Source organism: Mustela nigripes, chromosome 2, assembly GCF_022355385.1.
Source record: "Mustela nigripes isolate SB6536 chromosome 2, MUSNIG.SB6536, whole genome shotgun sequence".
Lineage (NCBI taxonomy): Eukaryota > Metazoa > Chordata > Mammalia > Carnivora > Mustelidae > Mustela > Mustela nigripes.
The window spans coordinates 135,204,632-135,220,539 of NC_081558.1; the positions used below are offsets into that span (position 1 = coordinate 135,204,632).

Genomic DNA, 15,908 nt, shown 5'->3' on the forward strand with positions numbered 1-15,908 from the left:
AAAACCTTCTATACAATTAATCAATAAAATTTTATGATCTATTATAAGTTACCAGTGCCTTTGTGACAAGAATTGCCAACCAGGACCAGGGAATTATGTAAATTTTGCAAGAGCAAAGGTTGAGTGTATTTGGGTGATTGTATTGCCAGTGCTTGGCAAGGGGCCAGCACACAGTAGGCACTCAGATATTTGTTGAATGAGTGAACAGACAATGCAGACTCAATCTAGGGATGTGAATAACTAACCCCCTCCTATTGATGTCTTATTTACAAAAAAAGAAAGAAAGAAAGAAAGGAAGAAAGAAAGTCCAAAAGAGCCTTAGGCCAGTGAGCTTCCAGAATGAAAGGAATGAAAGAGTAGATCTTCCTCTAGTGCGACCACATCCAACTTCTCCTTGGATCCTAAAGCATCATTCATACTCACCCAGTGAATGAATTACTGATTTGTAATACTGAAAATGGATTTTATAACAGAGGGTGCACTCTTGGTCTTAACAAGGGGATTTGACACTATAGCTCACCAAAGCTGCAGAATAAGGATGGGATCTACATGAGGACAAAGACTGAGATAGGACTTGAGATAAAGTAGAAAGCAAACAAGTTCCTTCTCAACTCTGTGCTTTATCAAAATTGAGGTGCTTGATGCTTAGGTTTTTGCAACTATACTGAAACATCAATAACTTCGAGATTGCTAAGGAGGCTTGATTATATTATTATGGATGAGTGGATCTGTTATCAAACAATGAATTGTAAATTTTTTTTCAAAGATTTTATTTATTTATTTGACAGACAGAGATCACAAGTAGGCATAGAGGCAGGCAGAGAGAGAGAGAGGAGGAAGCAGGCTCCCTGCTGAGCAGAGAGCCCGATGCGGGACTCTATCCCAGGACCCTGCAATCATGATCTGAGCCGAAGGCAGCGGCTTAACCCCCTGAGCCACCCAGGTGCCCCTGAATTGTAAATTTTGCATACCATTCTTAACCCCAAAAATGATCGGTATTAGCAGTTCTCAAAAAAAATTGTAATCCCCAAATTGAAACAACATACTTATTTTTAAACCTGTTGAGAAAAAGGTCTTCAAATTCTTAAGTTAAAAGGACAATTTGAGAAAAAGAATCTGTAATATAAACCAATATTCAAAGATATAAAAAGGAGTGTTTTGGCATAAAGATAACAAATATTTTTATATATAAACATATTAATTCAAACTGTCATATAAGGTTATAACGTAATTTCTAAAACTTTGGGGAAAATTTGTTCTCTAAGACCCTAGTTTGAAGAAAAGAGAATTCTATCTACTTTTATATAAATCCCAAGAAGTTTTCTCTTTTTACATATGATTACTATAGTCTCTGAACCAAAGTTTGGGGTTAGACTGACAATTTGTGCTATTTGGGGGTATGAGAGGCTGGATGAAACACAGAGTTTGGATAACAACCATTAAAACTCCTGGGACCTAAGTTTATAACAACAGTTGGGCATAATACTGTAACTTGTCCCTGACCTGGAAAATCTAGGTTATTAAATTATTGAGTAGCACAAGGCTTACATTCTCTATAATTTCACAGCTTTCAAGACTGTACTGGAAGAAGTTCCAGGAAATCTTTTAGGGTCTGAGTTCCTCCCCCTACCTTGCCCCCCCAAAATAAGTGTGACTTTATGAGGAGCCTTTATCCTTTTAGTCCCCAAATTTTTCCTGATGTATTTAAAGCCTAAAAGTTGTAAATTTCAAAATGGCCAATAAAACTTGAAGGTAATAAAGCAGTCTGAGTGCGGGTGTACATGCCATGTTTGGCAGATAGAACCAGTACTGGCTTTTGGTAGCCAGTATTTGGGAAGGTGTGGTAGATCACTTGGCTGCCTATTGCTAACTATCCAGCAACTCTTGCTAAAGGCAAGGGCAACCCAAGCAGCCCCAACCATATGAGGGCTACATGGGCTTCTCTCCAGGACAACCGAAGTAATGGGGTCTTTAGCTGGCCCAGACCGCTGATCTTTGAACCTGCTCAGAACTGTAATTTTTCCTGACCAGGAGTGAAGTAAGTCATTGTGGCTGGAGTTGTACAGCTGCTGGAAGAGTGCTATGGCATTGACCTGCCTGTGAGATGAAGCCACATAACTCTGTTCACCCCAACATGCTGCAGATCCCCCCATTTTTTTCCTCAAATCTGAAGACAGCAGAGAAACCTAGACTTGCTTTTACTACATATATGGGTGTGGTCTCTCACAAGAGGCCTGCCCACTGAGAAGCAAAAATACTTTCACCTGCTTTTGCCTTTGGAACTTGAAAATTAGTCTTTACAAGAAGCAACACTAAAACAAATTCTTGATGTATTACTTTGTATTGTAAAGTTCCAGTCTCAGAACATACATACATATTCTGAATATATATATTCTAAGATAAAATTTGGTTCTCCTGTATTCATCAATCTGAAGCAGGCAGTGTGCACCTTAATAGGAACAGAGTTAAAAATTCCACTTTTGCTCTTCACGAGATTTGCGGTGTTTTGAACAAATGGAGTGTTTTCAAAAACAGATACAGAATCCACTAACATTTATTGAGAGCCTTCAGGGTCTCACACTCTGTGCTACATTTTACATAGTAGTGCTGTTTAATCTTCACAGTGATATCAATCCATCTTTAAATGGGTGTTACTTCAAGTTTGCAGACAAAGAATGGTCTCTTAGGTGGTACACTTTAGACTCACAAAAATTGTGGTAGAGCTTCTATTAAGTCATGTCCTGTTACTAAGCCAGGGCTTTGTTCCATGAGCCACAGAGACTCCTACAGGTCACACCATAATAATATGGGAACACATTGGAATAAGTGGGTGTGGCCAGAAAGATACATCCAAATAGAAACAAATGGAATTTAAAAAGTCGCCAAATAATCCAAAGATTCTTCTGAAATCTGAGGGCTATCCTAATGATTTGTGAAAAGGTTACCTAGTCATTTAGAAAGTACCATTTCACAGTTTCTGTCCATGATCTTCTATTAGACAAATTACAGATTTTTCAGAGCTGGGAACTAAAAGTATAAGTACTTGGTCATGTGGAATTGATTAATAACAAATACACAAAACACTTTCCACTATTGTCCTCTATGCAATAACTAATATTTTTATGATAAAAAGTTCTTTTTTTCTCACTTTGATACCCACAAGCTCCATTACACAATAACTTGCTATTCAAAATTGTTATCCCTAAAATAAATAAATTTTTCTGTTATCTCATGATATATTGTGGTATAAGGACATTTAACATTCAAATTGCTAGCATAATTTCATATATATCTTCCCTCCTGTTGCTCTTTAATTTGGTACTGAGCAGCTGAGATTTGAGGTTTTAATCAAAGAGCATTGAATGAGGCAATTTATAAAATCAAATGAGGATTCTTTTTTCAATTATTTCATTCACTGTTTATACCTACTAAATTGTAGAATAGTCTTAGAAATGCATTGATGCACAGATTATTTCTTCCTCTGCTTGACCATGTCTAAATGCAGGCTTATTTTCAAGTGGTACAATATAGTAGAATAGTGAAGCATGACGGCTACAGCCCAATGAGTAACTCAAGGCAAGTTAGTTTCTCTTTAGGTCTCATTTTCATCAACTATAAAATGGAGATACACCTCCTTTATATGGTCAGTGAGGGGATTAAGTGAAATAATCCATGGAAAGAATTAGCAAGGTGCCTGTCACATCACAAGTGCTCAGCTCTTATTAAGATGATGACTTTGAGAGCTCATACTGAAACATTACTGTTCTTATATTTTTTAGAGCAGAAATATTCTCAGAACTATATTAATCATTATGCTTAGCCAAAAGAGAGCAAAAGCACGCAAGAGCATCATTCTCAGCTTGGCACAGGGACTCGCCCAGCTCAGGTTGTTGGCTTCCCATGCAGCACAGGCCTGGGGCAGATGGCTCCTATAGGCAGTAACTGCAGTTCCTATAGTCATGGGGCAGGCAGAGCAGCTGGAAAGGCCCACGGGTTAGAGAAGGGCAGACTGGCCTCCAATTGAGGTTGTGTTAGAGGACAGTAGAAAGTTAGTAGTAGGGACAAGACAGGCAGCTGATCAAATTCAAGAAGACAGACAACAGTCTAGGCAGCAACAGTGACAGATCAAGCCCAGAGAAAGAGGGCTGAGTTCAGCTAGCTGGAGATAAACGGTGGGAGTTAAGGTCCCAGAGAATCCCCCAGGGAGATACCTCATTGAGAGCATTTGACCTGGACTGCAGGCTTTTTACCCCTGAAGTTCCAAATGGACTCGTTTTATTAGAGAAAACTCATCTCTTTATCATAGACAAGGTGGGCCGGGGATCATCCTTATCCTCTCCTTGGACTTGAGGTCTATCGGTCAGAGAGTAGTAAGACCAAGTCTGCCTATTTGGAACTCCTTCAAAGTATGTATGAACCCGTGGTGTGGTAGGCTGATCAAAGTAGAGCAGAGTCACTTTCATGGGGCTGTGACCACCAAAAGATGTAAGAATGAATCTTCTGAAAGAGGTCCCAAACAAAGTGATGATCGTGAGAAATAAAACAACTTTAACTAGACATACCAGCTCCAAACAATGAAGCTTAAAGTTTTTAAAAATTATGAAATGGATATTTTACTTGCCTGACAAACTAGAGACTTGGGGATGTTCCAGCCACTTATATTTTCATATTTTATTTTGCATATTTAGTGTCACGTTACTGCCGTCATCCATGCCAAAGCTGTTGTTATAATCAATAACCTCTACTAGAATTCTGGGCAGGGCCTGTTTGTTTTCTGAAGCTAATTCCAATAATGTTTTCTGAAAATGTCTTGATTCTCACTGTTTATAAGCAAATGGGAGTGAGCCAGACTTCCACACCATGAAAAGAGTTATCCTAGTCCCATGAGCACAGAGATAAGGTATGATGATACTGTGGTGGAGCAGGGTGCCACTCCCAATTCATCCTGAGACACACAGAAGAAACCAGCCTGCTGAGGACATTGGAGCGAGGAAATCTGCTCTACTAAGAAACATCAGGGGACCTAGAGGCCAGGCTAAATTAAATAAGGTAGAACTGTTAGCAAAGCTGTACAAAAGATATTGCACATCACATTTATATGATGACCCATGGGGGAAGAACGTGCATTGATGCACAAAGATACTTAAGGTGCTAGAACCTAAGTGGTATAGCAGGCTATATATAAAACAAATGTAGATTATCCCAGAATTTCAATAAGGTCAAAAGTTAATCACCCTAAAGCAACACTAAAGCCATCACATATCACTGGACCCAGCAATGGCTGATACTGTCAGGAACTGGGGCTTTGAGAAAATCGGAAGGCCATAAGTCCAAACCTTTAACACACAGGCAGAATGATTTCTGATACTCAGTTTCCGTCATTCAAATAAAATATTCAGTCATTTAATTCCTATTAAATTAATTCTATTGTCATTCCCAGCAAAGGCACCATAAACACTTAATTTTCACATTACTTTGGACTTGCAAATCATGAGATAATTTCATACTTAACTACATTTTCCAATATGGCTCATCAACGCCCTCTAGCGATCATAAGATCAGTTCAAGTCAGTCATCCCCCCCACCAAAATTGTTTTAAAAAGGCACCAAGTCACTGAAGTGTTCAATTTCTGCTGCCTGCTAAAAATAGATCTTCTGCCACTGTTATTTGTACTCAAGTTACTGCTCTTTAGAATCCATAACAGACAAAACCACTTATTAAGGAACATGCAATTCAATCATCAAACATGTCAAAGCAACCTTTGCTTGATCTCATTGTGAACATCAGAGAGCCTTTTAACCATGAATAAACATGATTACAAAGTAGTTAAGAAACATCTTTTTTTTTTTTTAAATAATACACTTGTTTAGTTACTTCATTTCTCTTCCCAGCTTCTTTCTATGTATTTCAATGACTATCATACATGATTGCAAAGGCCATATTCACAACAATCTGTATTACAGTTGCCTGGTCATTTATTTCCCACCACATTTGGTATGTTTGTTTGCTTGTTGTTGTTGTTTTTAAATAAAGACTTTCAGCAGATGTTCCCATTCATTAACTGTGTACCAGGGTTCTTAAACAGGTGGCCTCTAGGATCATTGATCTGCAGGTATGGTCTAGTCACATTTTAAATTTTCTTACTAGTTGCCAACACTTAAACATCTGAATTTCTGGCATCCCTTAAGAGAAGAAATCACATTTGGCAGTGTCTGTCTATCCAACATCCCTGCTTAGCAACACATCCAGGATCTAAGCAGGACTCCCCCATTAGGTAAAGCCTGTGTTCTCCAGGAGCCAGTCACAGCTTAGCCTATATCAGCCACAAGGATTTCTTACCTGGCCCCTCCAGGCATCTGAGTTTCAACTCCTGAGTTTGTGACCCATTTGAATTCTTCCTGTAAAAGTTTTCTTTATAATCATTATAACCAAACTAATCGATCATATTAGCACAACAAAACTCTACCAGAGGCACAGACTAAAGGGAACACACTGTTATAAAGAAAAGGAAAAAGATATTCTTAGTAATAGACAAATGCAAACAGACAAATGAGTAGTCTAGGTTGAGGTCAAATGCAATCGATTCCCTCAAACTTGATGAAGTACACATTGTGCTTATGAATTAAGTCTTCATTCTCAGATGACAAAACCTCACCACGGGTTCGTTTATAGCAAGTGAGCAATAGTGATAGACTTAACAACAAGCTACCTGTTCACATTTCAACATTTCCTTCTTAGAACCAAAGACCTAATGATCAAATGATTGGCAGTCAGACCATAAAGAGAAAACATGGCACTCACAGGTGTGCTGCTGTCTGAGAAGGTGTTCATGCTGACAGAGCTGCTTAGCTTCTCTGAGGACACAGAGGGTGGCGACGGGCTTCTCTTCTCGAGAGGGTCCTGCCGCTGCAGGTACTCACGCCAGGCTCGCTGAATGCTGGAAAACAAAACAAAACAGCATGCGCTCTGTCACTACTTGGTCACAGACTCAGAAAAGCACAAGAAGTCTGAAGGAATTGGCTTTGGAAACGGAAAATGTAACACACAGAATGTGACACAGGAAATCGGAAGACCTGTACTGTTTCTCTCTTCTACTGATTTGACAATCATGGACTAAGTTAAATCAGTCTACAAGAGTCATCTTGGCCAGAAAAAGTCATCAAAGTGAAACTAGTTTGCACATGTAAATGTACTTTGATTTATGGGACACAAAACCTTTCAATTTCTCATTCCACGTTTCAAATGAGAATAATAAATAGGCTAGCATATCCCTTATTCGTGCACTAATATAGCCTTGTTGAGAGACACTTTGAGACAAGGTCAGCCCTAGGCTCTGACAGTGACTGCAGTGCAGCTCGAGAGGATGCCATCTGCACAGACCTCAAGGTGAAGGGAATCCCATGATGCTATGCCCTGCTCTGGGGACAAGACAGTCAAGAGCCCTGTGGTCATGGATTTTTACATACTGTGGAAGGAAACAGGTAATATATGATAAGTAGAGGAATGGACAGAGAGGACAGAATATCTTGAAGTGCTATGAACTATCCAAAAGCTGAAACAACACAAGATTAGGTGGCTGTTGGAGATTTTACCCAAGGAAACTTTTTATTTCCTGTGATTAGTATCAAAACAAAGTCTTCTGCTTCCTATAATAGAAAGCTCTTCTTTGTGAAAGAGAAGTAATTTTTTTTTCTACCTGAGCTGGTTTCTAATCTTTGAAATTAACATCTAGTTTTTCACAGGTGATCAGTGAATATAGTTCTCTTCTGGGAATTAACCAAACGTGAAGACCAATTTTCAAGATTCAGCCTTTTAAAATAGTTTTAACTAGTTGCACTAATTCCACTACTATTTCTTCTTCACTTGTAGAAGTATCTGATCTTCTACAATTCTTCCCAAACCCAATCAAGGCAATCAAAGTTGTCTCTGTATAAACAAACTGATTTATTTGTACTTGGCTGAATGGTTCAAAAAGCATCAATTCTCAATGGTCAGAGGTTAGAAAGGGCACCAAAAAACTACGATGTTACAAAATTTATACATGTCCCTATTAAGGCTCTGAATTATAATGCTCAAGGTAAAGTCCAAAAGCCACAGTTAAACAATACCTTTGGGTCAGAGGCCAATTTCCCCTGAAGCTATGAAACATAAGTTTCAAGGGCCCTTACAAGCTAGGATTTTCTTCTAAGACCCTAAGAGGGGCTCTCCATGGTTTGCATAAAACTGCAAAAGTAGAAGACTTCTAGGATTTTTTTTAAGAGCACTCCAAATTATATATACACTTCAGACCCTATTAAGGCAGGATATGGTCCTGCTTTGGATTATATGTGGTTTCTGTTTAATTATACAATGCTTGCTCAAAATACATCCTTATTTATTTACTTTTCTTCGGTTTAGGTATTTTAAACAGAATCTCAAGGAAAGTTCTGTAAGAGTTTGGTAGTCCTGCTGCTTCTTCAAGGATCCTTTTTATTAGGGAGTAGAAAAGTTTTGGAAACTGTTAATAATTTTTACGTCATCTAAAGTACTTAGGGTCTCCCAGAGTCCTGATAACAAGTTCAGCCACTGGAGGGCACCTAATGTTTGTAAACCTGCCCATTAAGGGCTTTAAAAAAAAAAAAAAAAAAGTGTCACCGTAAAGGCTATTTTAAAAATATAAAAAATTAGCAAGGCATGGGACACCCATACATTTGGTGGTATTGAGGTGTTCTCTCTTTCTTGCTTATCGTCTTGATTATTTAGAAAATATGGGAAAAAAACGTAGTAGCCAGTTGAGTTTTCATTTTAGTTTATTGAACACCAGGGGGCAGTGTGATGCCTTTAAAGTACCAAATAATGCTGGGCAAAACCAAAGTGAGATGGGCAAAGGTGAATTTGCTCTTAAAGCATCCCCTGCCCCCTCTTAGTTCTGTGGTGCCTGGAAAGTAACATTATCACTTTTCCTTAAGCTAAAGACTAAGAAGACAGCATTCCTTTCTTCAGGTGGGTGAATATCCTCTTTTAGTTGACAGAGAAATATGACAAAATTAAATACCTTTAAAATGTGTATTAAAATCACCTCCTCCTCCTCACCTCTTTAATACAAAAGCTATTTTAAATTTTTGAATATTTACCTTCTATCCTTGTCCACATATATGGAAACAATTTTACTTATTTGAAAGAGTATTATACTATATTTTATTCTTTTTTAACTCAGAAGTTAAAAATGAGAGGTCAGGCACATCACTATTATCTAAATTGCTACATTGGATATTTTTTAAATGGTAGATATTTTTTAAATGCTATTATGCTATTATTACTCTCTGAATCATAGAGAACTATTTACATCACACACTGTTTACTCCCATTTGGCCACTTTGTAGATTAAATTGTTCTATTATTAGCTCTCTGAATACAATCCCCAAATGCTATTTTACCGAAAGAGGGAATTAAAGCCAAACAGAGAAGCACCTCATCCCTCAGTCATGGAGAATCACTTTTCAGCCTTCTTATCCCAGCTGTACCACAATTCCTACTCACAAGTCTCCTTCAAGGCTGCAGAGTAAATCCTGAACACCAACTACCTTGACATATTTATTTCTAAAACTAAGCCTTGCTATCAATATAACTCTTTAAAGGCTGGTTGCAGTAAAGGAGAACATCCTGTGTGTTTCTATATTTTGAATTATGAATATAGAGGCTTATTTCAAAGTACATGAGAAATACATTTTTCAATAATTTTTTTTGCTTGTCTAACTCTTGTTTGTCTTCTATCACAGAGCTAGTGTCAGAGCCTGCCTCTGCCATTTCTCTGTATGTTCCTGTCCGTCTCACAGCGCCAGTGGCTCCCTCCTGCGCTCATGGTCACTTGATGTCTTACAGGTTGTGCAGTCCTGGTTGTCACTGGCTGTCCTTACATAGAAGATGTCCTTGCCGAGAAGACAGAGCTCTGTGAGCTGGGATGCTTAGAGAAGGTTTGAGGGAGTCCTAGTGCTTTAACTAGCCTCGAAGGGTGGAGGGATTTAGACTAGTAAGAAGGATGAGGAAAGCCTAAGGGCAAAGCCTTGGAAATGAGGCTACCAGGCAGAAGGTAGGAGGTTTCCAGAGGAAAGTAGTGGGGCATGAGGCTGTGAAGACAGAAGAAGGATCCCAGATGTCTCTGAGGGTGAGCCTGGGGGCAGACTGGGCAGTACCTGCCCCTTGGGAGGGGGAACCCCATCCTGGCACAGTTGATTATTGCCAGATTTTACTACTTATCAAGAACAGTCAGAAATCTGAGTTCTTATATGAAAGTTACTATTTCCTAAACCTTACCAAATAATTTTTTAGTATATGTGCTGCCGAAGCGAGCACGTTACCAAATAATTTTTATGACTTCAAAATACATTATTACCCAAGTAGGCTAAATTTGGGGATGGGGAAAAAAAAGGAAACCATCAAAGAAGACAGAAGTCTGAGCATATTAGGACATACCATCTAATTACATATAACTCATTTTATGTGTATTCTTCCATTCAATCCTTATCATAAGTGGAATGTGAGAAGGTGCATTACCATCATAATGGTAGTTTTTGCCTGCCTGATATTAATTTTTCCTTAATTTTGTTCCAGCATTCATTTTACTTTGGGGACCCACCAATCCATGGGCACAATGTTGGGAGAGCCCACATAAGAATGAAGCTATAATGTCCAGAGCAGAGCTTACAGAAGAAGGAGGACAGAGATACCTGATGATGCTTGACTACCTGGGTCCAGATATGCTTGAGGCACGTGAGGCCCTGGATGTTTCTGTTAGGTGATCTAATATAATCTATTTTTTATTAAAAAAAAATTTAGTTTGAGTTGAGTTTCTTTTACTTGCAACCAGGAGTCCTCGACAAGTTACAGGAAACAAGATGGGAGCTAACTGACAGACCTGACATTTGGACCAGATCCCCTGTCTTTCCATTACATTGTGTTCCCTCCTCATGGTTTGGCAAAAGGCAGAAAGGGAGAAGAAAGCAAGGTGATGGATTTGGCTTGTCACATACTGACTTTGAGTAGATAAGTAGAACCCCTATTTGTTTAAGCCTGTTAAATTTTCTATGTGCGACTAAAAGCTACCCTAACAGATAAGCTGAGATTTCATTATTTGGTGTCTGTCTCTATCCTGTATCCTGATACAGACCTGCCCAAACACCACTGAAGGGCCACTGCATGCAACAGGCAGGTTTCCCACAGCATTTGCCTGTATCTCTAGCCTGCTTCCACTCCATTCCAGTTTCTGCCTAGCTTGTAACTTCTGACTTCATTTGATTGTTGGTACTTCTTAAGCATCATGGATTATGCCCTTATGGATCTTTCTGCAGGTTTCTTCACCTCGACAGTCCCCAACTCCTAACTCCATCACGAATGGCATTTGGGTAACTTGGGCCTTGGCTCTATAACACTCTTCTTTCTGAAGATTGAGAAAGCACTCTAGAAACAAGGCACCTAGAGACTACTGCGTCTGAAAGAGAACAGCAGCTCTCAGAGATATTAACCATGCAAAAAGAAGAGTGTCAGAGTGAAGTAAGTCAAGCAGAGAGAGTCAATTACCATATGGTTTCACTTATTTGTGGAGCATAACAAATAGCATGGAGGAAATGGGGAGATGGAGAGGAGAAGGGAGTTGAGGGAAATTGGAAGGGGAGGTGAACCATGAGAGACTATGGACTCTGAAAAACAATCTGAGGGTTTTGAAGGGGCAGGGGGTGGGAGGTTGGGGGAACCAGGTGGTAGGTATTAGGGAGGGCACGGGTTGCATGGAGCACTGGGTGTGGTGCAAAAAACAATGAATACTGTTACGCTGAAAAGAAATTAAAAAAAAAAAAAGAAGAAGAAGAGTGTCAGATTAGGTTAATCCAGACAACTCTTTTCCAAGAAGTCTTCTGCCTCCACTAGACTGTGACTCCCTTGAGGGCAGTGTCCATCATATTATCACAGTTCTAAAAATATGGTAAGTAGGTGATCAACAAATACATTCTCCTAACATTGTGCCCCAGAAATAACTCAATAAATCTTCAAACAAGAAAAAGTTTTCCCTCATGAGGAAGTGTGCTTAGAAGCTAAGTGTGTTTATTATATTCAGCAGCTCTGTGACCTCTGTTTGGAACTTTCCAATATTTTCCATCTCTTCATGGAAGTTCTTACTGTGCTCATCCAATCTTCTCCCAAGTTCAGTGAGTACATTTATGAGCATTACTTTAAACCCTTTATTATACAATTTACTTATCTCTGTTTGATTAAGGCTCCCCCGCCCCCCGGCTTTATCTTGTTCTTTCATTTGGAACATGTTCTTCCGTTTCTTCATTTTGCTTGACACTCCCTACTGGTTTCTAAGTGTTAGATGAAACAGCCGCCTCTCTGAGTCTTAAATGGTTGGCCTTGTGCAGCAGATGAACTCTGCCCTAGCTGTTGGCTATCTCTCAAACTTTGTGATTGTCCAAGCAGCCTGTTTTATTTTAGTAGTTCCCAGTAGTGGAAGTTGTGCCAAGACCAGTCCATATCCTAAAGAAGAGGATCATAATCAGAACCTAAATTCAGGCTGACTAGAAGCCAAACCCTTAGGCAGCAGCTTTTAAAGTATGCAAACATATACGTTCCTGTGTGGCTATAATTGTAAACTCTGCTGGCCTCCAGAACCAGGTGATCTGGAGATGTTCCCTGGGTGACAGTAGCGAAATCTGGGGCTCTAGATGAGTATATTATCTCCTCTCTGGGAGATGTGGGTGAGCTGCAGTGACATACAGAGAAAGCACAAAGATGGCATCCCCAGGCTTCTATTCCCTGGGACCATCTCTGTAGCTTACAGATGTGTGCCAAATCTGAATTCTGCCCCTAAGGCCCACACTCCAGGTCAAGCAAACAGACCTTTTTCACAGAGAGGCCAAGGCTGTGCTTCATCTGCTGCCTATTCAGGGCCCCAGAGTGGTAACCTGCCAAGAATTAGTCTCTCCAATTGTTACAGTCCCCTAGGACCCAGGAATGCAAGCTCCCCTGGCTATCAGAGCCAAGCAATCAAGAGGTTTCCCCTGGGCAGCAGCCACAAAAACCAGGGCAATAATGTAAAGACTGGGACACCAGACATGTATACGAGCTCCCCTCCAAGACATGTTAGGACTCGGAATGTGGCAGAAGGAGAGTTTAAAGATAGTACCTGCCCCTCTGAGGTCTTAGGAAAGGTTGACAGTCAGTCCTTCAATGTGTATTTAATTAAAAGTCTGCCCTTGGGGCTGCAGCTATGACGATAAGCTAATAGACCTCTTTCACACCAGTACTGAGCTCCTGGGTCTGTTGCTCTTGCTGTGCCCTGGGGGTGGTAGCTGTTTAAGACTCCTTCTCTGTTGGTTACAGTCCTATGGGGACAGCTAGTGCCACCAGAGCCAGTCAGTATAGAGATATTCCCTGGCAGCAGCAGCAAAAATCAGGGCCCTAAACAAAGGTGTAAGCTCCTTTCTCCAAGATTCCAGTGTGCTGGAGCAAGGCAGAGGGACAGCACGAAGGTGGCATCCGCTGGCCTCCATTCACTGAGGTCCCCACTGTACGCTCCCAGATTGGTTTAAAACCAGGAGCCTGTCGCTCAGGCCAAAGCTCCTGGACCAGCAGCAAATAGACCTCTTTCTCAGAAAGGTGGGTATGTGTTTCAGTCAGCTGTCTGTGCCGTGTCCTGGGAGTGGTGGTCTGCCAGGAACTCTCTCTAATTGTCACAGTCCTGTGGGATACGGGAATATCAAACCCCCTGGCCTCCAAAGCCAGGTGATCAAGGGGTATTCCCTGGGTGGTGGCCACCAACACCAGGCCATCCAACCCAGGCCAGCTGTCCTCTGGGAGATACCACTGTTCTGCAGTGCAGAAGGAGAACACAAAGATGGTGCTCATTGGCTGAAGCAAGAAAGAGGGGGAGTGCAAAGATGGCACCTGCCAAAAACAGAAAAAGAGAGAAAGCAAGAAGGAAGGGGAGGAGAAGTCAAAGGAGGAGAGGGAGGAGGAGAGGGAGAGCGAGAACAAAAAGAGAGAGAGAGAAAAAAGTGAAGAAATAAAAAGAAAAAAAAATTTAAAAGATGGTGCCCACTAGCTTTAGTAAGGCAGAGTAGGAAGAGGGCTCCCACCATTCTCTGACCCCAGAGAACACCCCAGCAGGCCTCTGGTTCTCAGACCCATACTTCAAAATTAGGACACCAGTTTTTTTCACATGAAGTCTGGGCACTTTTCAAAGGGCTCCTTCTGCATGGGACCCTGGGACAGGTGTCTGCACACAGGCCCTTTAAGAGCTCTGCCTTACCCTCAGTTGGCCATAACCCTGCAGGTCTCATGGGCACTGGAACCCCTCTCATCTCCAAAGCCAAGTGTTTTACAGACTTGTCTCTCGGGTGCTGGTCTCAGTAGTTAGGGTACCTGATGCAGAGTAAGATCCTTCATTCTTCAGGAAGAAGTTCTGTGTTTTGAGTTCCTTCTTGATTGTGAGTCCCTGTACTGGGATTGGGATTTACAGCAAGATTATGTCCCAGCATTTCCTACCTGTTTTGATGTGGTTTCCCTCTCATCTGCCTGACTTAAAAGGGTTGCTCTGCCAGTTTGGGTTTTTTTTTTTTTTTTTCAAGGGATATTGTTCCATAAATAGCTGTAAATTCAGTATGTATATGGGTGGATTCAGAGTCTTCCTGCATTAGGCATCTTGAACTGGAACTTCCAAGAAACTAAGTGTGTTTAGAGACATACAGGTTTTAATCAGTTTACTTCTCATTAGTTGTGATCTTTGGGTAAAATACTAAAGTTATTGGCCTACATTATGCTTACTCACAAAACAGGAATAACAATAACCTTTGTGAAATTCTTGAAAGGAACTAAGGATAAGGTATCTAAGTCAGTCTCAAACTTGATAAATAGAGGTCTTAGAAGATCATCATAATTACTTAAAAAAACCAAACACTTTCAGAAATTTTAAGTAATATGTGCTAATCATATATATTAGTGTGATATGCTGGATTCCTAAGGATCCTTAAGGGAACTATTTCATTAGCCCAATTTGGCATAAAAACATGTTTGAAAACAGTATAACTCCATGGAAAAGATACATTAGGTCAATTTTTTTTTTAATTTTTCTCATTGAAAGCTTACTACAATCCTTTTTGACAGGGTTAATATTATTTTATAGAGGAATGCAACTGTGGCCGATAGGCAAGCAGTGTTCCCACGGTCACACAGTGGGTAAAGAACAGAGCTGGGATTTCTCCTATTTGCTCTAACCCCAGGGTCTATGCTCTCAACCATTCTTCTCTCATTTCTTCTTTTAACTAAACTTCTGATCAAACTTGATGGGCATAACTCTCAAATGAATGATACTTAGCAAGGCTTTATTGAGAAATATCTTTGAAAGTCTTCTGGGAATTGTCTTTTTACTGTCTGTCTGTGTTTATCTCTCTCGCTCCCTCTCTTTTATAGAATCTAAATGTTATTTCATCACCAAATCATCAAATACATTAATAAAAAATGAGGGAAACTGGACACATTTAACAAGCAGATGTTCAAAAGATGACTTGTAGTCAATAGATGCCTATATTGTGCATAGCAAAATATTTATTTTGCTAGAACATCAGAGAGGGATTGCACACAGTTAGTGAACAACTGTTAAGTGATGGTTTGTATTCAGAAGATGCACTGTAGATCTTACTACAACAGGCAAGATGTGACCCCCATGTGAAGGGCAGCAGTTTTATGGGATTTGGAGAGTCCATTTCATTCCTTTCAGTCAGACCACTGTGCTGAAGCCTGTGCTCCTTGATGTGTGCCTTCAACCCCAGGCCCCCAGGCAGCCTTGCCTCTTAAGAAGACATTTGTCTTCACTCTTAGACTTGTGCTGAGGGACTTTGCTGTGGTACTTTCACTATGACTTTTGCTTTCACTGAAT

The 15,908-nt window shown here is 40.3% G+C and overlaps 1 protein-coding gene across 1 annotated transcript in view; it reads right to left on the reverse strand.

Annotated features, from left to right (window-relative positions):
• Window positions 1-4,360: 4,360 nt before the first annotated feature.
• The window catches only part of IQCJ (IQ motif containing J), a 52,810-nt gene continuing 41,262 nt past the window's right edge, over window positions 4,361-15,908 (reverse strand). The window contains 3 exon segments of the mRNA XM_059388344.1: window positions 4,361-4,421; window positions 4,423-4,500; window positions 6,750-6,938. Coding sequence (XP_059244327.1) covers window positions 4,361-4,421; window positions 4,423-4,500; window positions 6,750-6,938 — 328 coding nt within the window.